At 54.0% G+C, this 24,195-nt stretch overlaps 2 protein-coding genes across 3 annotated transcripts; both read left to right on the forward strand.

Moving 5' to 3' along the window:
• The first annotated feature begins 8,222 nt into the window (after positions 1 to 8,222).
• Positions 8,223 to 13,923, forward strand: HMX3 (H6 family homeobox 3). Its single transcript, XM_002808515.4, has 2 exons — positions 8,223 to 9,731; positions 10,345 to 13,923. The coding sequence occupies exons 1-2, from the start codon at positions 9,332 to 9,334 to the stop codon at positions 11,016 to 11,018; spliced, it is 1,074 nt and encodes a 357-aa protein (XP_002808561.3). The 5' UTR covers positions 8,223 to 9,331; the 3' UTR covers positions 11,019 to 13,923.
• A 1,741-nt stretch (positions 13,924 to 15,664) lies between these two features.
• HMX2 (H6 family homeobox 2) lies at positions 15,665 to 23,947 on the forward strand. Of its 2 annotated transcripts, XM_002805844.4 has the most exons (3): positions 15,665 to 15,733; positions 21,624 to 21,892; positions 22,824 to 23,947. In XM_002805844.4, the coding sequence occupies exons 2-3, from the start codon at positions 21,625 to 21,627 to the stop codon at positions 23,375 to 23,377; spliced, it is 822 nt and encodes a 273-aa protein (XP_002805890.1). In that variant the 5' UTR covers positions 15,665 to 15,733; position 21,624; the 3' UTR covers positions 23,378 to 23,947.
• The last annotated feature ends 248 nt before the right edge of the window (positions 23,948 to 24,195 follow it).

Below are 24,195 nucleotides of genomic sequence, written 5' to 3' on the forward strand. Positions count from 1 at the left end.
TCTTTCACGACATCTCAGAAAAACTGAACCCTGTGTGAAGACCTCAGCACAATCTGGCAGCCTCTCCACAGCTAAGGGCCTGGTACCAATTTCTAATCAATGGATTTGAGCCAAGTTGTCAGGGAGGGTAAAGTCTTGGCAAACTGGACGAAGGAGAGGATGGCAAGTTGTTTAGCCTCCCTGGGGCTTAGTATTTGTTTTTGCTTTGTTTTCTGAAAGGGAATAATAGAGACCCCTGACCACAGAGTCGGGAGGAAGATGTGGGAGACTGAGTGAGAAAGTGCTTTTCAAAGTATATGCCTGGCACTTATGTGAGGCACAGCAGGGATGACCTGAGCAGTTCTGGGTACACCAGGATCCCCTGTGGGATGCTCAGCTTTCACCCTACCCAAGTCCTTGCTTCCTGTTGTCATATGAATCTCTGTCACCTGGTTTTTCCTTGTGTGTGGAAGGGAACAGAAATATATCCTATGGTCCACAATTCTACTCCTGGAGATGCTGAACAGAAATGCACCCATATGTTTGTTAGAAAATATATATCTATCAGTTGTATGTATAACTGCCCCAAACTGGAAACCGCCAATAGGTCTATCAACAGCAAAATGAATAAATACATTTTGTTGTATTTACCCCATGCAATACGAAACAGCTATGAAAAAACCAAAAAACTTAAATTGCGTGAAACAAAATGACTACATCTCACTAACACAATCTTGAACAAAAGAAGCCAGACACAAAAGATAGAAAACTACATATGATTCTATTTATATAAAGTTCAAATGGACCAGGCATGATGGTTCACACCTATAATCCCAGCACTTGGGAGGCCAAGGTAGGTGGATCACTTGAGACCAGAAGTTCGAGACCAGCTTAGAAAACATAGTGAAACCCTGTCTCTATTAAAAATACAAAAAAAAAAAAAAAAAAAAAATTCAGCTGGGAGTGGTGGTGCATGCCTGTAATCCCAACTACTCAGGACACTGAGGCACAAGAATCGCTTGAACCTGGGAGGCAGACGTTGCAGTGAGCTGAGATTGTGCCACTGCACTCCAGCCTAGGTGACAGAGCAAGACTCTATCTAAATAATAATAATAATAATAATAATAATAAAATCTTAAAAAATAAAGTTCAAATGCAGGAAAAACTAATCCATGAATTGTGATTATTCTTGTTGGAGATGGGGGCTAGGACGATTGGATGGGAACACAACGAGGCCTTCTGGGATTCTGGCATGTTTGGTTTCTTAATCTGGGTGCTGGTTTTATGGGAGTATTCAATTTGTTAAAAATTGCTGGTAGTTCAGGTCCTCATTAACCACCTCCTAACAAGCCTCCTAGCCTCCTGGTCCTCCTTGCTCTTACAAATCCTTCACTGTTTAAATGGTCTTTCTAGAACATAATCTGATCAGGTCCTCTTGCTTCTTGGGGCAAATCCTTCCATGGCTCCCCATTGCTTAGGTCTTCAAACCCTAATAGGTGTAAGAAATACCTAGAGAACTGTGCTTATTAATTATTGTCTACTGTTTAACAAATTACTACAAAACTTAGTGGCTTAAGACATACACATTTTTTATCTCACAGTTTCTGTGGGACAGGACCCTCAGCTTCATGGTCTATTGCAAGGTTCCAATCAAAGTGTTGTCCCAGGGACTGTGCTCTCATCTGAAGGCTTGATTGGAGAAGGATCCACTTTCAAACTCACAAAGTGGTTATTGGCAACATTGAGTTTCTCACAGGCTGTTGAACTTAGGAATTCAGTTTATCACTGGCTGTTGGTATGAGGCCACCCTCGGTTCATGAAAACATACAAACTGAGAAGGGAATAGAGAGAGTCAGCTAATGCACAGAAGTTACAATCTTGTAACCCAGTCATACAGGTGACATTCCATCACCTTTATTGTATTCTGTTGGTTGCAATCAAGTTACTAGGTCCAGCCTATAATCAAGGGGAAAGAATTACACAAGCACATGAATGCTCAGAGGAGGAGATCACTGTGGGCAGGTGAGTTGAATCGTGTCCTCCAAAAAGACATGCTGAAGTCCTCACTCCCCAGTATCTGTGAACTGACCTTATTTGCACCTTGTCCTACCAGAAGCTGGGAGACAGGTATCCTTCCCTAGAACAAATTCTTCTTTGGAAACTCAGAGAGAGCATGGCCTTACTGACTCCTTGATTTTGGACATTTGGCCTCCAGAATTGTGAAACAATAGATTTCCATTCTTTTAAGTCTTCCAGATTGTGGCACTTAGTTAAGGCAACCCTAGGAAAGTGTTACAGGGGTGGTGCTAGAAATCAGCCTACCACATCTAGCAAAATTGCAGATTCCTGAGCCCATGCTCTCCTTACTGCCACCACAATGTGATACGATGGGCTTTGTGGAAAGACCTATTTATTTTGATGCAAGAATTCAAGGGCCCACAATCTCTGATGCAGGAATTCAAGGGAAGCAGTCTCTTTGGCCCAGCTCTGTTCCCCATACTCCAGTTCTCTGTGCACCCACCCTCCCTACCACAAAGTCTATGGCTATGCTCTGACATTTCCTCTACCTCTTTGTCCTTCTCCCTTCTCTACCTGATAACACACTTATCAAGATCCTGGTTGATAACCTCCTCCAGGAAGCCTCCACTGATTACACTGAACCACTAGACTGAATTAGTTGTTTCCTCCTCTGTGATCCCAGATCATTTTGTGCCTAAATGTGCTAAAGGCACTTTGCCTCTCACATTGCATTGCCGTTATTTGCTCCCTTTTCACTTTTCATTTCTAAGCTATGAGCGCCCCAAGAACAGAAGTTGTGACTGATTTAGTTTTGTACCCCCATTACAGAAGTTGTGACTGATTTAGTCTTATATCCCCAGAGCCTGGCACAATGCCTGCCCAGGCGTACTGCTAACTAAGTGAATAAATGAGATGACTCTTCACGGCTGCTCGGGCATTGTTGGGAGGAAGCTTCAGCCACTCCTCGCCTGGCTGTCTTTAGGAGTCATCTTGGCTTATATGACATGACCTTTGATTGTTCTGATTGTGCTACATTTGTGTGGCAGAAGTGATGGCTCGGGGAGAATGGGTCATTCCTTAGTCACTGAGGGAAGAAGCACAGAATCAAAGAACATCAGAGCTAGAAGAGAGACATCCTGGATAACAGCCCAATGTGAGCCATGGGGACAGGCTTCGCTATCGAGGGGCTCAGCTCTGATGTGGCTTGCATGACCTCACTGAGGGCTACATGGGCTAGGCTTCCCCTATTCTGTTGGGAGAGAGTTTCTCATATACAGGAGGCTGAGTCAATGATCCTTGCATCCCTCACCCCCTGCCCAGCCACCAGCAGAAAGAGGAACTATGTAGGGAAGGTTGGGGGAGCCCCAGCTGGGTCACTGGACCAGCTCCACGGGGCTCTCAAGACAAGAGTTATTAGAAAGCTTGTACCTATGCGTGGTGGCTGGGAGGTGAATATTTTCAAAGCCGCTTTACTGAAATAGCACTAATATATTATACAATCTACTCACTGAAAGTTTTAGTACAGTCATGGAGTTGGGCAACCACCATCACAACCAATTTTAAAACATTTTCATCACCCCCAAAAAGAAACCCCATACCCATTTGCAGTCACTCCTCATTCCCCTTATCCCCCTAGCATCTGCTAATCACTTATTTCCTTTCTGTCTCTATGAAGTAGCCTCCTCTGGACATTTCATTTAAATGGAGTTAAACAATATGTGGTCTTTTACAATTGGTATCTTTCAAAGGCTCATCCACATTGTAGCATCTATCAGTGCTGCATTCCTTTGTATTGATGAATAATTTTCCATTGTATGGATAGGCCACATTTTCTTTCTCCATTCATGGGATGTGGAATTTCTTTAGGTTGAGAATCCCATTGGAACTTGATGAATCTAAAGTTGACTTAAATGTAAACCAGATGTGCCACTCTTCTGCTAAAAATACCCTGCACAACAAAACAGATGAATCGCACAGATTCATTGACTCAAAGAAGCAGACTCAGAAAGAGTACATACTGGACATGGTTATGTAGATGAACTTCTAGAACCAGAATAACTCATCTTTAATTATAAAAATCAACAGCGGTCTCTCAGGGTGGGGTTTGGGGGAACTGACTGCAAAGGACCAGGAGAAAACTTTCAGGGTGGGGAGTACAGTTGATAATTACTCAGGAGTATACACTTGTCAAAGTTTATGAAGTTGTATCCTCAAAATTGTGGATTTTATTGCATAGCAAGTTATACTTCTTCTCCCCTAATGAGAACTCTGAGGATAGAGAGCAACCTGCAAATAATTGCACTTGAAAGATTCTTGGTTTGGGGAGAAAGACTTTTAAAAAATTTTTTTGTAGAGACAGGGTCTCACTGTGTTGTTCAGGTTGGTCTCAAACTCTTACCCTCCAGTGAGGCCCTCCAACCTCAGCTTCCCAAAGTGCTGAGATTACAGATGTGAGCCACTGTGCCTCCCTATAAGAAGAACTTTCAAAGAAGACAAGGGAACCAGGAAGAGAAAGGGGGACATGGGACAGCTGGCTCATTTCTGGATAGAAGAGTAAGGCCTCCTTGAAGTAAGGAAGCAACTCTTGGGGCATCTCTCCATTGTAGAACTGTGTTAGCTTTCTCAAGGCAACACTGCAAGAACAGACTTTGACCTGTGGGTTCATCTTGAAGAATGAATGAATGAGGAATAACAGCACAATAGCTAGGACTTACATAGCACTTACTGTATGCCAGCCCTGTCCTTGTAACAACCCTATGAGGCTAAATGTTTTAGTACTCTCTCCAGCTCTTCCTTGTCATACTCGGGACCTCAGTTTCCTCATCTATCAGTCAGAAATCATAATAGTACCTACCTCACCAAGTTATAATGCCTGGCTTCTAATAAGGATTCAATGACCGTGAGCTGATATTACCTCTATATAACTGTTACCTTCACTGTCATGAAAGGGTTAGATATTCAGTCACTCTAAGGACATTGTATGTTATGCAGGAAACATATGTGATCAGGCACAGCTTGGCTATGACCTATCTCCCAGGGCTGTGTATTATCTAAGGGTCAGTCTTTAGCCAGAGGGAGATGTCATTGACAGCATTTCTGGTGGCATCGAGAAAGATGGGAGAGAACTTTCTAGGAAAGTTCCAGTAAAGAGCTTGTGTAGCATGTGTAGGTAGCACAGTTGCCCCAGGATCACAATTCCAGGCTTTTGTCCATTCTGCCTTCAAAGCAAAGACCTGCACGTCGGAAGAGGTGGGCGGTAAAATGAGGCCATCAGGGCCAGGGCAAACTACGTTAATTGTGGGGACCTCCAGCCTGGGAACTTTGCAACTTTGGCTAGAAGCCTAAGCAGTCACCACCCCCTCCACGGATAAGGAGGTGGGCTGTGCCAGGAAGATGCTCCAAGGAGAAGGACTGCAGTATGGCTATGGAGGGAAGGAAGCAGCCTTCTCTTAGGTGAAGTACTGGAAAATATGGAAATGCTCCCCTCCTTTGGGAAGCGCCTTGCTTACTGACTTGTGTGTGTGCACACACGTGTATGTGCTTTGTGTGTGTGGTGGGCCTGGGGCAGGTGAGAATGCCATGCCAAGCACTCCTGTATCAGGCCTCATGCTTTTGTGTAAAAGTTGGGTGTTAATCACGGGCATTCTCCAGGCCCCTTCTGCCCTCTTGGCTCCTTGTCCCAGGGGTGGGTGGTGTGGTGTAGAGACCCGCTCTCACAGCCCATCTGCCTGAGATTAGCCTGGGAAAGGTCCCTCAAAGGTCTTATTCCTTGGGCTCCTTTAGGTTTTGTAAAATGCAGCATCAAAAGATCTCAGATTTTCATTAAACTCTTTAAAAACAGCTTTGGGGTATGATCAGGTTATTTGAAGGTCCCTAATCAAATGGGCCAATTCTCTGTAAGGGAGCTGTGAATCCATTCATTCATTCATCCATTCATTCATTCGTCTCACTCAGGTATTCAGGCATTAACACAAGCGCTTCCTGAGCACAGGCGTTTCGTCCGCTGGTTGGCCGACGGCACTGAGTCCCGGGAAGACGAATGAGGCAAGCCCGTCCCCTCCCCGCGTCCTTCCTGAAGAACACCTAGCTTGAGGTTAGGACTGGCGCCTAACGGATAGAACGAAACTGGGACCACAGAATGGGCCCTAAAATAGAGGCAGGAAAAGCGGGAAGGAGGATGACAGGCAGGCGAGACCACTTCCTGTCGTGGCCAGGTAAAGATCAGCAGAGATCTGAAGGCGATTTCATCCACTTCTTCTCCCGGGATCCAGAGAAAAAAATGCTTTTGTTCTCTAACTGCGGCGGGCGGCGAAGGGCAAGACCTCAATGGTTTTTAAACGTCTTGAGCCGGGACAGTGGTTCTCCAGAGGAACCCGCAGGCTTGGTTCAGAGGCTGTCCCACAGAGGGCGCTGTCTGCCTGACTTTGAATGGAGTCGTGAGCGCAGGAACGCTGGCAACACCCCTCGCCAGAGGGCGAGTGAAGGGCTGAGCCGGCGCCCAGACCCGACTCCCACCAGCTTTCTCGAAGGGGAAGGGAAAGATCTACTCAATGTATGTATCCCGCTGTTCAGCCCAGCAATCCCTAAAACTGAGAGGATGGGCTGAGAGTGCTGACACTGGGGAAGCTCCTCTCCCTGGCCAAACACAAGCACACAACAGCGCCCCTGCGCGCCCCTGGGAGGGGAGTCAACCGGAGAACTTGGGGCGACAACCAGAAAGCCGGCAACGGGTAGCCGCACAGCAGGGACGTGGGCTGCTGTCCCGGACTCTTCTCCTGCCACACTGGGCTAGACTCCCCATCTGGGTCTAGCCCTGGAGTTGTGATCAGCCACGAGTCCCCCTCCCCAGACAGAATCCTCAGCATTTTCCGCGACGTCTGCCGGGGCGCTTCTTTTTCAGGGGAGATGACAAGCTTTTCCACCTGTCCCAGTTTAAAGGCGACTTTCGTGCGTCAGAACTCTAGCCAAGTTTTCATGCGTCTGCCCTGAATGGTGGAGCTCCCAAAACACACGGGCACACACGCAGGGGTCTCTCCACGCACACTCGGCCGCGTGGCAGGCTGTGTGCAGACGGTGCCCACCCAACCCTCATAGACCTCGTGCATCGAGCTACTTCTGCAGTTGGGGGAAAATGACGTCTGGGTATCCAGCAGCGGTTGGGCGAGCTAGGCCCAGTTTCCTCCTCTCTGGGCGCGGGTTTCCACTTATAAAATCCAAGTATGAGGCCCACCCTGCTGGGGTCTCAGGGCAGTGATCCTTTCCAACCCAGATTTTGGATGGTGTAGCGTTTTGCATTCCAGTAAAGCCCTGTGTAAACTCAAGGGAGTAATAACAGTAATTGTTTATGGAAGCGCCATTTACGTTTCTAGATTTTCAAAGCAAAAATGGGGTTTGCTGCTGTAGATGAATGCAGAAAGAAACATTACATATGCCCGTCGAGATTTGGTGGGAGAGGGTCTGACGCCACAGGACCGGAAAACAAAATCTACGTCTCAAGTGGGTACCCCGAGTCTGCCAATGCAGGGCGGCCTTGAATTAGGCGAGGCTCAATCTAACGAAAAAGAAAGCGGTGGGGAGGTAAAGGGATCCCAAAAAGCCCTCGTGTGCGGGAGCTTCACCGGGGTGGAAGAGGGTGAGGCCAGTTTGTCACCTTTCTCTGATAAGAAAACTGTCTCTCGGGAGGGGACCCCACAAACAATTCTGATTTACTTGATGCTTAAATCTAGAGTCTTAAATGGCTGCCCCATGGGCTTCTCGTGCGAACCGGGGAGCTGTTTCTAAAGCCAATGGAGTGGAGTGTCCTTTCACTAAGCCGTTCTGCAAAGGTCCAGTGTGGTTCTCTAAGGACTTGGCTGCTGTCGAGCCGCGCAGCGGATGCCTCTGCTTACCGCGGCGGAGGAAGTTACGCCGCTGCGCCTTTGGTTCACCTTGCCCCTATTAAAGCGTTAGTTAGGCAGCTCCAAACGCCGGCCGGCCGGAGAGACTTCCTGGGAGAAAGTGCTGTCTTCGGGGTCACAGACTCTTAGTTGAGCTTGGGCACCGGCGGCCAGAGCAGAGGAGTGCCCTTCCGAGAGCAGCCGTCGGTTCCGAGAAGCTGTTGCCCCAGCAGCCCCACCGAGTGACGCGCGGGTTTTGGCCGGGTCAGCGCTCATACGCACACAGGCACACCCACTCCTGGTCCCGGGGGAAGGCTCACTCTTCCATTTTCCAGGGCTAAAGGCCAAGGCCACGCGGATTTCTGAGTCCGAAGACGCAGTGCGAGGACTTACACGCGGATTCCCTTACTATCGGCTGGACGATGGGTGGGGAACCCAAATCCCTCTCTTCTTGGCCTCGCCCTTCCTAGCAGGCTTTAGGAAAAATACTGAGGTCGCTGGACCTCAAAGGGTTGGAAAGTGATGAGTTCTCCGCGGGCCGAGGTCACGTCCTGCCTCTTGGGCCGGCGCTGCGTGGCTCTCCAGCCGCGTGGGGGCGGCGGGCCCCTGTCCAGCCCCAGGGGGCGGGGGAGCGGCAGCTGCGAGCACAGATAACCCGGAGGTGACCCGAGAGGGCCTGGTCCGCCCCTCCCCCCTCCCGCAGGCCTGGCGGCGGGAAGCGGGTCCCTGCGCCGCAGGGGGGAGCGGCAGGCGCGGTCTCCGGGCTCGCGGCTGTCAGTGCGCTTCGGCCAGGGGCGCCGCCTGCTCCGCGTCCCTCGCTCGCCTCCTGCGCTCGCAGGAGCGCTCCGAGTGCCTCTTTAGCGGGAGCCAATATCCTTTTGTGCTAATAGGCTTGTCCTCATTTGCTGCCTAATTGGACTATATAAAGCCAATAACAGGCGGGCTCTTATAGCCCGAAGCCAAAGCGCCAAAATCCGAGGGAAGGCGAGGAGGGGGCGGTGGCGGAGGCGGCTGCGGGGCCGGGGCTCGGCTGAGCCTTCGCCTGCCTAATCCCATTTGCCATTGTACGCGCCCAATCGCCGTATACTCCCCGCATTTAACTTGGATGACATTTTGATTTCATCATTAGCATCCGGCGCCGGATTGACGCAGCCTGGAGCCGGGGACTGCTCTTGCTGCCTCCTCCGCGGGAGCCGCAGCAGCAGCCGAGCCGCCACGATCCCTCCGTGCCGCGGCAGGGCCGCTCCCCGCCCCTCCACACCCCTCCCCCATGCGAGCCCTCCTGACTGGGTCCTCACCCCGCCCTCCCGCCGTTGGATTTGCGCCGGGGGCGGCCCCCGACTTTGCGCCCCGTAGTTGAGTTCCGTTTATGGTCTGATTTCCGGCCTCTTGCCTGCTCGCCCCGCCGCCCGCCTGTCCCGCTCCCTCCTTCCCGGGGACCCGGAGGAGAGGGGACCATGCCGGAACCCGGGCCGGACGCTCCCGGCACCGCCAGCGCACAGCCCCCGCCGCCGCCGCCCCCACCACCCGCTCCCAAGGAGTCCCCGTTCTCCATCAAGAACCTGCTCAACGGAGACCACCACCGGCCGCCCCCTAAGCCGCAGCCGCCCCCACGGACACTCTTCGCGCCGGCCTCGGCTGCCGCCGCCGCCGCCGCTGCCGCCGCCGCGGCGGCCAAGGGGGCCCTGGAGGGCGCCACGGGCTTCGCGCTCTCGCAGGTGGGCGACCTGGCTTTCCCCCGCTTTGAGATCCCGGCGCAGAGGTTTGCCCTGCCCGCGCACTACCTGGAGCGCTCCCCAGCCTGGTGGTACCCCTACACCCTGACCCCCGCCGGCGGCCACCTCTCGCGACCTGAAGGTACCGACCACTCTTTGAACTTTCGTTGTCCCCCTGCGCGCCCGTCCTGTCCCAGCCCCGCGCTGCTTCCCTCCGCAGCTCTGGGACCCCAGCACCCGCAAATCCTGTTTGGTCAGTTTTTTCGGCCCCTGGCCTGCATCTCTTGCCCACGCGCTGGGTTGCGCTGCCCGTGAATCCAATCCCACTTGGTGAGAAAAGAAGTGGAATTGGAGCCCGGGGCACGGCGCTTCCCGGGAAAAGTGGCCTCGGGCGTGAATAGGGAGGCTTCGGACGGCCGGGGCTCGGGACACTGCCCGGAAGGAGGGGGTGATTCCAATGCGCCTAAGCCGAAAGGGAACCGTTCTGCCGGCCCCTGGCGGGGAAGCTGAGGGAAAGGAAGGAGGTGGCCGCACTGCCACCATCTGCTCGCCTTTCCTCGGGAGGAGGGGGATCCCAGGACCTGGCGTCCCTTCTCTGGCCCAGCCGGGAAGGAGGTGGCCCGCGGGAATGGTGAGGCCTCATGGCCCGGGACCTGGAGGCCGGCGCGGGTTGAGCCTGCCGTCCCCAGGCGCCGGGCCTCGCTCAAGGCTGTGTCGGTGTGCATGTGTGTGCGTCCGTCTGTCTGTCTCCCCAGCCTCGGAGAAGGCCCTCCTGCGAGACTCCTCCCCCGCCTCGGGCACCGACCGCGACTCTCCGGAGCCACTGCTCAAGGCCGACCCCGACCACAAGGAGCTGGACTCCAAGAGCCCGGACGAGATCATTCTGGAGGAGAGCGACTCCGAGGAAAGCAAGAAGGAAGGCGAAGCGGCGCCAGGCACGGCCGGGGTGGGCGTAGGGGCGGCGGCGGCGACTCCGGGCGCAGAGGACTGGAAGAAGGGCGCCGAGAGTCCGGAGAAGAAGCCGGCGTGCCGCAAGAAGAAGACGCGCACTGTCTTCTCGCGCAGCCAGGTCTTCCAGCTCGAGTCCACCTTCGACATGAAGCGCTACCTGAGCAGCTCAGAGCGAGCCGGCCTGGCCGCGTCTCTGCACCTTACCGAGACGCAGGTCAAGATCTGGTTCCAGAACCGCCGCAACAAGTGGAAGCGGCAGCTGGCGGCGGAGCTGGAGGCGGCCAACCTGAGCCACGCCGCCGCGCAGCGCATCGTGCGGGTGCCCATCCTCTACCACGAGAACTCAGCGGCCGAGGGAGCGGCGGCTGCAGCCGCGGGGGCCCCGGTGCCGGTCAGCCAGCCGCTGCTCACCTTCCCACACCCCGTCTACTACTCGCACCCGGTGGTCTCTTCCGTGCCGCTGCTACGGCCAGTCTGAGGCCCCAGAGGGGTGGGGGAGGGAGCCCCCGGCCTCCTCGTCCGGACCCCGGAGGAGACTGGGCCGGGCCAAGGGCGCCGAGACGTCCAGCGGCCTTCAGGAACTGGGGCTTCTGCGCGCAGCCTCGGCTTCCCCTCCCCCAGTTGGTAGCGTTTTGTAAGTATTTGCAATGCATTTTCGTGCAATTCACCCCTAATGGATTGGAGGCGCTTCCCCTCTTCCTTTTGGTTTTTGGCTTATATTAAGAGAAAGCAGGAACAAGACAAAATTTCCGGGTCAAATATTTCAGCCGATAGTTTTTGTAAAATGTACAGCCCTCCCCTCCAAATTTCCGTTGCGCTGTGGCTTTTTGGTTTTATTTTTATAGAAGGAAAATGAGCGCAAAACCTGAATCCCTCTAGTTTATTCTTTTTTGTTTGTTTGTTTCGAGACGGAATCTTGGTCTATCTGTCTCCCAGGCTGGAGTGCAGTGGCGCGATATCCGCTCACTTCAACCTCCACCTCCCGGGTTCAAGTGATTCTCCTGTCTCAGCCTCCCGGGTAGCTGGGATTGCGGGTGTGTGCCACCACGTCCGGCTAATTTTTGTATTTTTAGTAGAGACGGGGTTTCACCACGTTGGCCAGGCTGGTCTTGAGCTCCTGACCTCGTGATGCGCCCGCCTCGGCCTCCCAAAGTGCTGGGATTACAGTCGTGAGCCACCGCGCCCGGCCGAGTTTATTCATTTTCTATAGAACTGTTTTCAGAATCCAGAGAAGGAGAGAATTCATATGGTAGTACTTTTATTTCTGGATTTCTGGGTGTGTTTCTTCCTCCCAACCCCTAAATCAGTTATCCACCTTAATTTTCAGAATATGAGCAGCCTCTCATAAGAATCCTGACTCAGGCCGCTTTTCTCTTCTGGAGACGTCTGTCGCAATTAGCCTCTTCATCGGTCTTACTCTTTGATGGAAGAATTCTCTAAGTGTTTAAAGGGAAAAGACAGCCAAAAATCAGAACTCTGACTATTGAAACAGCTGTATATCTGGCCTGGTCTAAGTGGTCTTATTTATTAGTTGCCTTTATTTTGAGAATTTCATTTGTAAATTATTATTAGTATTACTATTATTACTTTGTTCCCTGTTTTGAGAGAGTAATTTCAGTATTTTTAATATGGTATATTTTATCCTCTCCTCTTACTTTTCATGTTCTGCAGTAACTGTTGTACGTTGACCTGTGCAATATTGTACAAAATTTCCTGAGAAAGCTGTTTCCTCCTCCACCGAGGGAAACAGACCTTTTCACTGTATAATCATGGTCATTCATTTAGAAAGAAAAAAATTAGGCAGGGGAAAGGGGGGAAGGAAGAAACAAGCTTAGGTAGTGATGCTCAAAGGAGTAAGTTAGGCATACTGGAGCGCTTTAAGTGAAGGACAATCAATTTAGAAGAATTTTAACTTATTTGATAAGTGTACAGATTTCTTGTAAAGTTCACCCTCTACTCCGCAGGACTCCTGGCTCTGTCACCCAATCTGTTTTCTTTCTGTCGGCTACACCTGTTGTTCTGCGATAGTTTGTTTCCCCTCATCTCCCTCACCTCTGCCTGGGTTGAGTCCCTTTTTAAGAAAAAGAGAAAAAAAATCCACAAAATATTGTTACACTAATGTTGTCGTGACATTGAATTAATTAAAAAGAAAAGCTTTTCGTGTTGCCAGAGTGTGTACGTTTGGACGATTTTCCTCAGAGCTAGTGTCTCCAAAACTCTTTTCTGCCTTGCTCGCTGACTGCCTCTGCGCTCCCTGAGTGCAACCTGGACGCACATCCCTGTAATCCGGGAGGCAGTGGAGACAGAGGCGGCTTTGTTCGCGACCAGAGGCACTCTCTCCCCTGTACCTTCCGCGGTTTGAAACGCCCAGCGAGCAGGGAAGAATGCTAGGTGGAAGGGGAGTGGACCTAGGCTCATCTAGTTTGGGAAATTGAGCAAAGCGACAGCGCGTGAGGCGAGATACCAGAGACAGCTGGTGTTTCCGAACACTGGACTGCAGCCTCGCGTTCTGTTCTTAAACCTTGGTTCCTTCGGGGGCCGAGAGCTTTTGAATAGGGCATCCCTGGGCTTTAGTCAGCTGGTTAACTTTGGTGGGCTCTGGTTGGAGGGAAGAAGGAAGTGAGTTCAGAGTTTAGCAGCAGCCGAAGGCCGATTGCCAAGTCAGGCGAGGAGAGGCTGGGCCACAAGAGGACAACTCCAGGGACAGCCAGCTCTTGGGACTTGCTCCCACTTCCAGCAGAGGGGAACTTCCGCAGGGCTTGCGGAGCTGAGATTCCCGGGGCGGCTAGAGCATGGGCGCGGTCTTGATGTGCCAAGTGTGAGGGCACAGAGGCTACCTAGCTGCGGCAGCTGCAACAGAGAAGACCTTGTCTCTTCCGTGCCAGGCTCTGCTCTTGTCTTTCCTCCGGCGCCCGACACCTTCTGGGCGGCATCTCTAGATCCCCGACCCTGTCCTGGCTGACGCCGGGAAGCGTAGCGCTCACCACGCCCGCGTGCTACTGGGCTCCAGGCCGTCGCGCTCTTGGTGAGCAGCTTGCGGAGGCACCGCGCGCCGGAACCGCCTGGAAGGGTGGGTCCGCCCGACAGAAGCAGGTGCCTGGGCGACACTCGCTGGTCGGGTGTGGCCGCCTGCCTTTAAGCTGAGGGTCTGCACGCATAACTCCTGGCGGGGCACCTTTGAAGCTGGGAAGCCGAAAGGGGAAGATGAGGAACCCAGAGGCTGAAAAGATTCCAGAGAGCAACCATAGGGCGCGACCGCTGGGGAGCGCCTGCACGCCTGCCTTTCCTCTCGCAGTGCGTTGCTAGGTTCTTCAAATTCAATCGACACAATTGATTCTACTGTGGCTGAAACGTCCAGTATAGTTTTCTGTTAATGGAAAACTGCCCTCCAAATAAACCGACATGCGTATTTATGGCAAAATTTTAGCCTGGACCCCAGTGAAGATAGATCTCTCTTTATTTCCCTCTGGTTTGGAATAAAAATGAGGCCATGTGTCATAAATGAAAAATAAACAGAAATTCGGGTCAAAATATGTTGTTCCTTGTGTTACCTACAAACATGGTGATGCCTTTTACTGTTGGCAATACCAACCGCAGGACAGGCCAATAACAGTTCATTAAAAATAATGTTGCAATAGCAAACACGTTCTTAGATTTTTACAGCCAGAACACGATGTTATCAAAGGCAAAGAAAATGCTTCTTTATTTGTGTTTGGATTCTAGAAAACGGTTCTTGACTGACCAGGTCTTTACAAAGTCGGGAAATAACTGGTTCTCCACAAGCACAGTTTATCCTTTGTCCTGCTCCTACAGCCTCCCTTTTCCTCCTGTTGGGGAGCCCCACTGCCCTGGACCCCTGAGCATTCCTCCCCCAAACAGTGATGTGTGCCCTGGGGGAGGGAGGTGGTGCCAACTTGGCCTGGGGACTGGTGGCTGTGTGAGCCTAGAGGCTGGTCCAGGTGGGAAATGTCCCCTTCCCTCCTGTCAGGGGTCACCGTATTTATCCCAAAGCAAGAGAGGGGGTTGAGCCAGAGTGTGGGGCTGTGGAGCACAGAAGTCACCCTACACAAAGCATCCTAAGCTCAACTGCAAGTTTTTCTGTGGTTTTCAAGCCCGGAGAAGCCAAGAAGGCACTTAGTGGGGCTGTCACATTTCCAGAGCTGGCCATCTTTTCCCCCCACCCAGAATGCCCCCCTCCCTGCTGCCTCTGCCAAGATTGCTGGGAGCTGCTGGCACCACTCACCAAAAGGGGCCTTTTTTGGGAAAAGTGAAGGTGCCTACACAAAATTCCTCCTGGACATTCCCTAGGGGGAAGACAGGGCATCCCACGTCCTCTCTCCTAGGACACTGAACTGGCACTCTCAATTTTGTCTTTTCACCCCTCCTTCAGACTGTGGAGCCCAGCTTCTCTCTGCCAACCCTAGCTTTAGATTCTTCCTCCCCATCTGCACCCCAATTAATCTTCAAGTCAATGCAAATGACTTCAGCTTCCAGGCTAAATCCTTTCTGCACCACCCAAAGAGACACACATGGAAACAACACACAGGATACACTCACATTTGATATTAACACTCACCATGCACATCCACACACTGTAGACCTCCTAACACCAGTTCCATGGGTTCCTAGCATACAAATGTGTTTGGCATCACCACCACTGCTGGGGCACAGACGTAATCACACACACCTTGTTCGAAGTGACCCTTTTCTCCGGTGGCCTTAGGCTTAGGCAAGCTGGGAAGAATCCTGGGAAAGGATTGGGCAGAGTGAGGTGGCGCTCCCACCTCTGCTGCAGGAAGCCTGAATGAACATCCTTTGGACTGGGATGACTTGAAATCCCTCCTCACAAGCCATCTGGGATAAACTAGCAGAGTCTGCCACCATCCCACCGCAGACCCCCATGCTCTTGTAGGCTGGGATCCTACTCAGTGTCCGCCTCCTTACAGTGCCAGGCTCTGCGGCTCTGAGCACCCCCGAGGCCTCTGGACCCTGGGAGACCACAGAGCCAGCATGCGAACTGTTTCTGTTGGCAACACAGATGTATTTCTTTTATTTGGTAGTAAATAGAGTAGGTGTGTGTATATCAAACAACAGCAAGACAGATATAAACTGCCCCCCCACCACTGGGTGCTCATTCTGAGCTGCGACGCCCCCTCAACAGGCTCCCGGCGTCGCAGAGCCAGAGGCCACGCGGTGAGAACCCCAGTGCGTGCGCTCGGCTTGTGTGAGAGGCTGGAGGTAGAGCTGGGAGAAAGGGAGCAGGGGAAAAGATCAGTGGGATCTGCTTTCCCTTCTGCGGCAGAACGCTGGATCAGCTAGGACTTGGGCCTGCGAGATGGGGACCAGCGTCGGAGGCTTGCGGGCGGGAGGGCGGTGCTGCCGGCTGCTTCCTGCAAGCGCTTTGAAGAGGCCTCGCGTTGTCCAGCCACCTGGGCAAGGGCCACGCGCTGCTGCTTTCACCCCCTTGCGCCCGCAGGGCACCTGGACTCCCCTTGAGAGTCCTCGTGGGGCTTGAGCTTCTGCTGGGCGCTACCCTGCCCTCCACGATTCCATTTTGCCCAGTTTATTCGGGTCGTCCACTTCCAGTGGCTCAGTGACCCAGCCAGGGGGCATCTTCCGCTTAGCGGTCCAAATGTAGACTCCGCAAAGCGGTTAAGAAGACCTGTCTACCCGGGTGCGCGCCATGGGTCAGGGTGTAAGAACCAGGAGCCTCATAGAAACCCCTGCTTGGGGTCCAAAGCGCAGCCAGGCACACCCAGAGGACAACACCCGGCCCCGCATGTACATGTGGCCCCGCAGGAGCCATCCGCAGGGCTCCCACCCTTGGCTCCCCGCCCTCTCGCTGACCCCCACCCCCTAACCCGGACTTTGAGATGTGAGTGATCCCTTGCCTCTGGGCCTAGGACTCTGGAAGTGTGCACGGCCGGTGTGCAGGGTGGATGGTGTTGACCTTTTGACCTGAAAACAGGTGGGGGCTGGGGGGTGGGAGAAGGATGGCGGAAGAAAGGAAAGAGCCACGAAGACAACTAGGCAGGATGTACTTTTGAGCCCTGCCGGGTGCCTCCGATCCGGGTCTGGGGTTGAGATTTGGGCTGCACTTGTCCCAGGTGTGTCTCTCCCGCGGAATACCCTGAAGGTGCACGAGGTGGGGAGCGTAGGCTGAGGTGAATAATCCGATCCTAGATAGAAACACAACCCTCGTCCTCACTGGGGCCCGTGTATGCGCCTGGGATTCCTCCCCACCCTTCCTTCTCCAGGACCCCTAAGGGTATCACTCGAGCGACGGGGTGGTTCCGGAGACCCGAGGGAAGGGATAGCTGGAGACTGTAGCGCGCCTCCTCCGAGAGTCCCCTGGAGGTGCGCACGAGTTGTACTCGCCCAAATCTCTTCCTTGGCTGCTGCTCCCGGCGATGCATCTCCGGGGGAAACTTCCCAAAGTCTGAGTTGCCGGGTTCCAAAAGGATCCCTTTGGGTTTAGGCCTGGGAGAGGTATAGAGCCAGCGAGAGATAGCGTTGCGCCTATCGCTGAGGCAGGAGCGGTGAGGTGGAGTCACCTGGTGTGCCTCACCCAAGCGCTAATGTCTTAAAGAAATATAAAGAATCCCCTTCTTTCATGAGCTCCTTCACCGCCCTCGCCCCCCTTGGTGATGGAGTGCACGCATCAGATTTTCATCAAAGTTCTATTAAGTGAAACATAGGTTGCAGGGCACCCTTTGATTGAAACAGTTTAAATTTTAATTGTGTTTTTAATTTGACATATAGTTGCAGAAAGGAATGACACTGCGTCGCCAAGGGGCGGTCGATTTTCTTAATTTCTCCCAGAGGAATTGATGAGTCTATCAGGCCACTAGATTGGAAACCCATTAAAGCTCTCTGGTTAGGCTGTTAATTGGAACTTGATGGATGTGGGGGTTGGGGGGGAGTGTCGGGACTCGGCTATGCTGATCCAATCTTCATGACTTTCTGTTTTCCAATAAATTACACAATTCATTTTCCAGCCGCAGATTACATAAATTGTACACCTCTGGGGCTCTCTTTTTCAAATAGGGAGCCCTTTTCCCCAAAAGCCTATTGTGAGATGTCATTTGCACCAAAGAACGAACAGCAGAGGCCCTTGAATGAAAATCGAAACATAATCAACGTTTATACTTAGAAAATTTATTGAGATCATTTTCTCTGGTATTTCCTTATTTTAAAGTTTGGACGCGCCATATATCATAATCCACTCGCGTGGGGGGGGGGCAGACTGTGTTTAATATTTATCGAAGCTTGATTCCAAGATCAAACTTGTTTATGACTTCATCTGTCATTTCGGAGGGAGCCTTCTTCTACTATTACCCGGCTCAGCCAGCCTATTTCCCAACTGCCGCAGAGCAGAGAGGATCAATTTTTATTAGGCTCCTCGGCAAGTTTGCTCTGGGCCGCTTTAATATTGAGCAGTGGCATAATCTCGGGACCTAAACTTTAAGCGTTCTTTCAGTCTCGGAAAGTTTATCATTCCTTGGAACCTGGTTATGCCTAATTCCTAGGAGACCGAGACACAGGGTCAATCCCAGAGATGCAGAGGGGCCATCCTCCAAGGTGTGGGTATTAAAATGAGTAGGACTGGGCGGAGCTATCCCAAGGCTAGGGGGGTGGGCGGGGTGTGGGATGGTACTGAGTGGAAGGATTGCCACTCGTTAGGGGAGAGACATGAGGTGTCTGTGGGTGGTGGTTCCAGGAACTGAGTGTTTGCAGCTACACTGGGCCCAGGAGGGGGCGTCTGGGCCTCTGTGCTCCCGGTGAAGATCCCCGTATGCTAGAAAGGGGTGGCAAGCAAGGTTGTTTCTTGACCCTCCGGTCCTTGCGGTGTGACGGCTGTAGGTGCTGGAGGGGCGGGAGGTCCCTCGGGCGATCAACCCAGAGGAGCTCAGGGGAGCTGCAGTCAGTCAGGCTGCAGAGCTGGGTCTCCACCACAGCCTTCCTTGCCCCAGCCCTGTGACCACCACCATCTCTTCCCTGGTTAAGTGCAGTGTGGGTGTGACGTGCACACACTAGTAGGAGCTCAGTGAACGTTTGCTGAATGAATGTGTGAGCGTCCATAGGCATTTATGCAAGTGCCTTCATGCGAATTAATGCGTCCTTTGCCGGGTGTGCACAGGAAGTGCCTCGGTAAAGATTAGACCCTCGAAGCGATTAGAGGGACGGGGCAGAGGAAATACAAGGCAAGATGGATCTTTTTGACGCCCCAAACTATCCCTAGGGGGAGGAGAGATAGGGACACAAGGCTTCATAACTTCCTTGTTTAGAGTCAGCAAGCCAGGCTCCTTGCAAGGGTGGACTCCTCAGTCTCTCACTGTTTCAGGGCCTGGGAGCTGCTTTTCTGAGGCCCACCTCGAGGTCCTCTGCCCTGACAGAGATCACTCCTTGGGCTCTTGCCTCACCCATATACCCGCCCCCGCCGTCCCGAGTCAGCGGGATCCTCACAGCCTCCCTTGCAGCCATCCTCCAAGCTCAATGCCAGTGTCTGCTCCTGTCTCCCTCCTCCCAAGTGCGATGTATTGGCAGTGGAACAACCTTGAGCACAAATCTTGCTTTCTCTGCCTGGGCTAGTCTCTTGTTTTCTTGAACCTCAGTTTCCCGGCCTGTACACTGAGTGAATAGATCTGTGTCACTTGTTTGCCATCAGGATTAAAGTGAAGAATGATGGGGAATTCCCAGCATGTTCCCTGCACGAAGTATTTACAGTTCAGGAAGGTTCGACCAACTCCCCTTACTTGTCCCCAGCTTTCTTCCCCAGCGGGGTGACTGGTACTGCTCCCGGAGTTGGCCGGCCAGTTCCCCTCAGGGCTGCCTTGACCCTGGCTCCGGAGGTAGCGCCCAGGTTAGGATGTCTGCGAGAAGCTGATGGTTAGTGAGAATCGGACAATTCTTTCCCTGAACCTCCCATGTACCCCACAACAGCGCGGGAGCACGCGCGACCCGCTGCGACATGGCCCGGGAGCCTGCGCCGCCGCGGCGCAGAGGAGAACGCACAAATTGTATTTCAGCGCCAGGTCCTTCCGGGTTAATGAGCTGACACCATGATTAAAGCTGACCATTTGTAATGTGTCTCGACCCTGCCGCCGAGCCCTGAAGAGGTTAATGCGGTGACGGAGGCCGGCACCTGCCCCTCGCTGGCCTCCTGGGCCGCGGCGCGCAACCCCTGGCCCCCGCCCCCTCGCCTGCCCCTGCCCCGGCTGCACGGCCGACTCCTAATCAATTAGCCCATTAACGAGCCCTTCGAGGAGTTAAGTAGGGAGAGTTCTGCCACGGGCAGGGCCGCAGTCGGTAACTCACCGCGGCTAATGATATTATAAGCGCTTTACTTAATAACCCGGGCGCGGCGCGGGCGAGGAAGGGACTGCACCGTCATGGTGCAGCTTCTGGACATTTGTGGGGACTGATTCCAGAGTCTCCACTCACCCTTGGCTGCACTTGGGGGGCCCCCTAAAGACAGGGTTCCCGGAATCTCTTGGCCAAGAGGTCCGGAGGCCACAGCTTGAGGGGGTGGGGTTGCCTGAGCACTTCAGGCCTTGCCTCACTTCAGTTTCCAGGAAGCTTGTGCAGACGACTGTGGCCCCAAACCGCTTTGCTTGGCTGGGCTAATTCTAGCTCAGGTAACAGCTGGTCTAGGAATTAAAGGGGCGAGAGCCAGGGCACAGAAGGGGGCTATGAGAACATAAAGAGAATCACTATTTACTGCGCCCCACGGTGTGCCAGGCTCGGTGCTGGGTAGTTTGACCTCACAACAGCCTCTGCGAGGGAGGCACTGCTTCCTCCAATTTTAGGAATAAAGAAACCGAGGCTCAGAATTTCCAAATATCTTCCCCAAGATCACCCAGCCGAGATTTGAGTCGACTCTGCCCAATTCTAACACTGAGTCCTGTCACCAGCTCCTTCTCTTCTTCCTGGGAGCAAAGCATCTATCTCTGCAGCAGTTCTGAAACCTTCAATATTTACAAAACAAAAACAAAAACACGGATTCGCTTAAAACACGGGCGGTGGGCTACCCCACCAGGTTTATGGAGTACCTACTATGCGCTGCTAGTGCTTCGAGGCTTTCCATCCCTACCTGAGGCAATCCGAGAAGTTATTTTCGACTACGAGGGCAGAGAGCCTTTAATCGGTATCAGAGTTGTGCAAGTTCACGCAGTGTGTAAATAGTTATGCCGGGATTTGAACCCAGATCTCAACTAGAGGTCTTAGGACTTCTTCCCTCCCACAAAAGATCCTGTAGTTCCGTAGGACCTGTGACAGGGATGAGGTCTACAGACGGGGAAGGGGACTGTCTGCCCCAAGGGCTACTGGCCATGCTGGAGAGAATGAGCGTACTCCTGCAGACACCTGCTCCTAACCCACCTCACCCCCGCGCAGGGCGCCAAGGTCCCGGGACTGCCGGCTCGGCCCGCCCACTGGGGCTAGAAGGGGTGGAGGGCTGGGGGAGGATCGTGGAGCAGCCTGTACAAGCCCCTGGGAGGCGTCGAGCCACTCAAGCTCCGAGTTCCGCACCGCCCCTGCCTCTGGAGAGAGGGGTCCAAGGGGTTCAAGGGGTCGGAGTCGCCGCAGCCGTCAGGAACTTGGGCTAGAATCTACGCTGCTTTCAGCCCTGGCTGCCCCTGGTTAAATGCCGCTGATGCCCGCCCGGCCCTCGGCACGCTCTGGGGGCGCACCGGCGCTGTATGCCTGGCCGGAGCGTTTTGAAATTTTCCGGGGCCTCTCGGCGGCGCTGCGATTGGCCGCGTTCGGGTAACCTCTATGCAAATGAGGCCGCGCCGCCTCCGCGCCGCCGGAGACCCGGCGAGCTGGCGGGCGAGGAAGGGGCATTTGCACCGGGGCTGGGCGGGCGCACCCAGAGCCGGGCGGGCAGGAACCCCCGCGCAGCCGTCCGGTGCCCTCGCGTCCCTCGCGCGGAAGGGACGCCTCACCAGCCTCGGCGCCCCCTCCCCCTAGATTCCCTCCCCGCCCCTCCCCGCAGCCTGCCTGCTGCACCACCTTCCACCCAGATCACCCAGATCGTCTCTAAAGGGAGTTCTTGGTTTCCTCCAATTTCTTATGAACCCAGGATGGGCAGCAAAGAAGATGCGGGCAAGGGTTGCCCGGCGGCCAGTGGCGTCTCCAGCTTCACCATCCAGTCCATCCTGGGCGGGGGCCCCTCGGAGGCACCGCGGGAGCCCGTCGGCTGGCCAGCAAGGAAGCGCAGCCTATCCGTGTCCTCGGAGGAGGAGGAGCCGGACGACGGCTGGAAGGCGCCCGCCTGCTTCTGCCCAGACCCGCACGGCCCTAAGGAGCAGGGCCCCAAGCACCATCCCCCCATCCCTTTTCCTTGCCTGGGTAAGGATCGTACGTCGCCAGTGTGGCAGCCAGCAAGCGCGAGGGGAGGGAGGCTGAGCGCCGCGCCAAGACTCCCGCGCCGGGCCCCCTCTGGCCAGAGCTGCGGCAGCCTGGGGTTCGGGACCTCGAGGAGAGGGGCGCGTACTGTGGTGCCTCCTCCGCCCGGTGGGCCCTCGGGAGGAGGCAAACACAAACCAGTGTGGGCTTGGGCTTCTTGGGGAAGGTTGAGTTGTTAAAGAGAGTGGACCACCGCGAGAGGGACACGCGGCCGGCCGTACACCCGGCTGTCCTCAATCACTTTGCACATCTGGTGCTTTCTTTCCGGACACGAGGTGGAGATCTGCAAGTCAGGTCTGGGCAGTCTGTCTCTACCGTAATCTCTTTCTGCGTCTTCTTCCTCACTCGCTCTGTATCTCTGCCTTTCTCTCTCTCTCTCCTCCTTGGAATGATTAGCACTCCAAGATGATTGACAATGGTGCGTTTCAGAGACGGTTCCTCTTTACAACATTTGACGAAGGGGAGCCCTGCGTTAGTCCTTAGCGTGATTTCCAAACAAATGGCCTGTGAAATGATGCCACCCTATAAAGCTCGAGGAACTCTTCCAGCTCAGTTACTACAAGGCAAATTCGCCTTTTAAAACCGTGTTAATGTTTCCCCCTCCACTCCAGACCTCCTCTCCCTGTTGCCCCTGGCCCGTTCATAAAGGTGGGAGCACAGAGACCCCATACTCCAAGTAGCTGGGTCTTTCTCTTGTCGCTTTTAAGGGACAGGGTGCTGGGTTTGGGGAGCCAGTGAGGGATAAGAGGAGGGGATTGGTAAGGTGGGACCAAGGCGGCAGGCGCTTGCCAACTGCATGGTCCCAGGGAGAGCTGGCGGTCTCCGAGGCTCCCCAACCAACTCCATGGCCTTCTTGTCTGCTCTCGCTTCTCAGGTACACCCAAGGGCAGCGGAGGCTCGGGCCCGGGCGGCTCGGAGCGCACGTCTTTCCTCTCCCCTTCGCACTCGGACTTTAAAGAAGAGAAAGAGAGGCTCCTGCCCGCAGGCTCGCCCTCACCGGGGTCCGAGCGGCCGCGGGACGGCGGCGTCGAGCGGCAGGCTGGCGCGGCCAAGAAGAAGACGCGCACAGTCTTTTCGCGCAGCCAGGTGTACCAGCTCGAGTCCACCTTCGACATGAAGCGCTACCTGAGCAGCTCGGAGCGCGCCTGCCTCGCCTCTAGCCTGCAGCTCACGGAGACCCAGGTCAAGACTTGGTTCCAGAACCGCCGCAACAAGTGGAAGCGGCAGCTCTCGGCCGAGCTGGAGGCGGCCAACATGGCGCACGCGTCGGCGCAGACTCTGGTGGGCATGCCGCTGGTGTTCCGGGACAGCTCGCTGCTGCGCGTGCCGGTGCCACGCTCGCTCGCCTTTCCCGCGCCGCTCTACTACCCGGGCAGCAACCTCTCGGCCTTACCTCTCTACAACCTCTACAACAAGCTCGACTACTGACCCGCCCGCCTCCCCGCGCCGCCAGCCTGCGCCCCGGGCCGCCTCCAGCTGCCCGCAGAGCCGGGCGCGGACTGCACTGTAAGCAGGGCTCCGGAGCAAGGCGGCATGTTTCCAGAAATATGAAGAAATACACTATGTGTATTCATTAGCTCTTATTTATGGCCTCTGCCCTACTTTTTGTTTTGATTGTTTCGGGTATTTATCGGCATTCCCTAAGTCAGAGAGCCTGCTTTCTACCTAGACCCAACCAGTACGCTTTGAAAACCATTCGGAGTGGGATGTTCTCGGGTGGTGTTGGGAAAGGGAGTTTTGGCCAGACAGCCTCTGGTTGGTAGGAAAAAAAAAATCAGGAAAACACCTACAAAACCAGGTACACTCCTCCCCCATATATACACCTGTATATATGTACATGCATACACACTCGGCCAAGCCAGGTCCTCAGAGGCTTTGGACAATTACCTAATTGCTTCTTTTCGTTTCCCTCATCCCGAGGATGGGTAGGGACGAAAAGAGGAGAGTTCAGATCTGTAAATATTTTTAAAGAGAAAAAAATAAAACATTTTAAACATCTTTGCTAACTTTGGTGGGATTAATTGCCCGGCATGATAACGCACGGAAGGTTTTCAGGTTTTTCGGTGGAAAGACTTGCATGCGTCTCTCTGCAGAAGTCTGGCTCGCGCCACGTGGAGGGTGGGACTGGGGTCAGGGGTTAAAGATCGGGACCTTGGCGCCGCCCAGACTGCACGTGGCTGGAGCTGCCCGCCCACTCTCCCTCCTTCGCCCAGAATCGACGCGCCGGCTGGGGTGCACTCCGGCTG

The sequence above is a fragment of the Macaca mulatta genome, chromosome 9, assembly GCF_049350105.2.
Source record: "Macaca mulatta isolate MMU2019108-1 chromosome 9, T2T-MMU8v2.0, whole genome shotgun sequence".
NCBI classification, from domain to species: domain Eukaryota; kingdom Metazoa; phylum Chordata; class Mammalia; order Primates; family Cercopithecidae; genus Macaca; species Macaca mulatta.

Bases quoted from the DNA above. Each gene is read 5' to 3' on its own strand.
- HMX2 (XM_002805844.4), top strand. From the start codon at position 21,625: ATGGGCAGCAAAGAAGATGCGGGCAAGGGTTGCCCGGCGGCCAGTGGC. The intron at 21,893-22,823 runs GTAAGGATCGTA...CTCGCTTCTCAG, and splicing joins CATCCCTTTTCCTTGCCTGG to GTACACCCAAGGGCAGCGGA.
- HMX3 (XM_002808515.4), top strand. From the start codon at position 9,332: ATGCCGGAACCCGGGCCGGACGCTCCCGGCACCGCCAGCGCACAGCCC. The intron at 9,732-10,344 runs GTACCGACCACT...CTGTCTCCCCAG, and splicing joins CCACCTCTCGCGACCTGAAG to CCTCGGAGAAGGCCCTCCTG.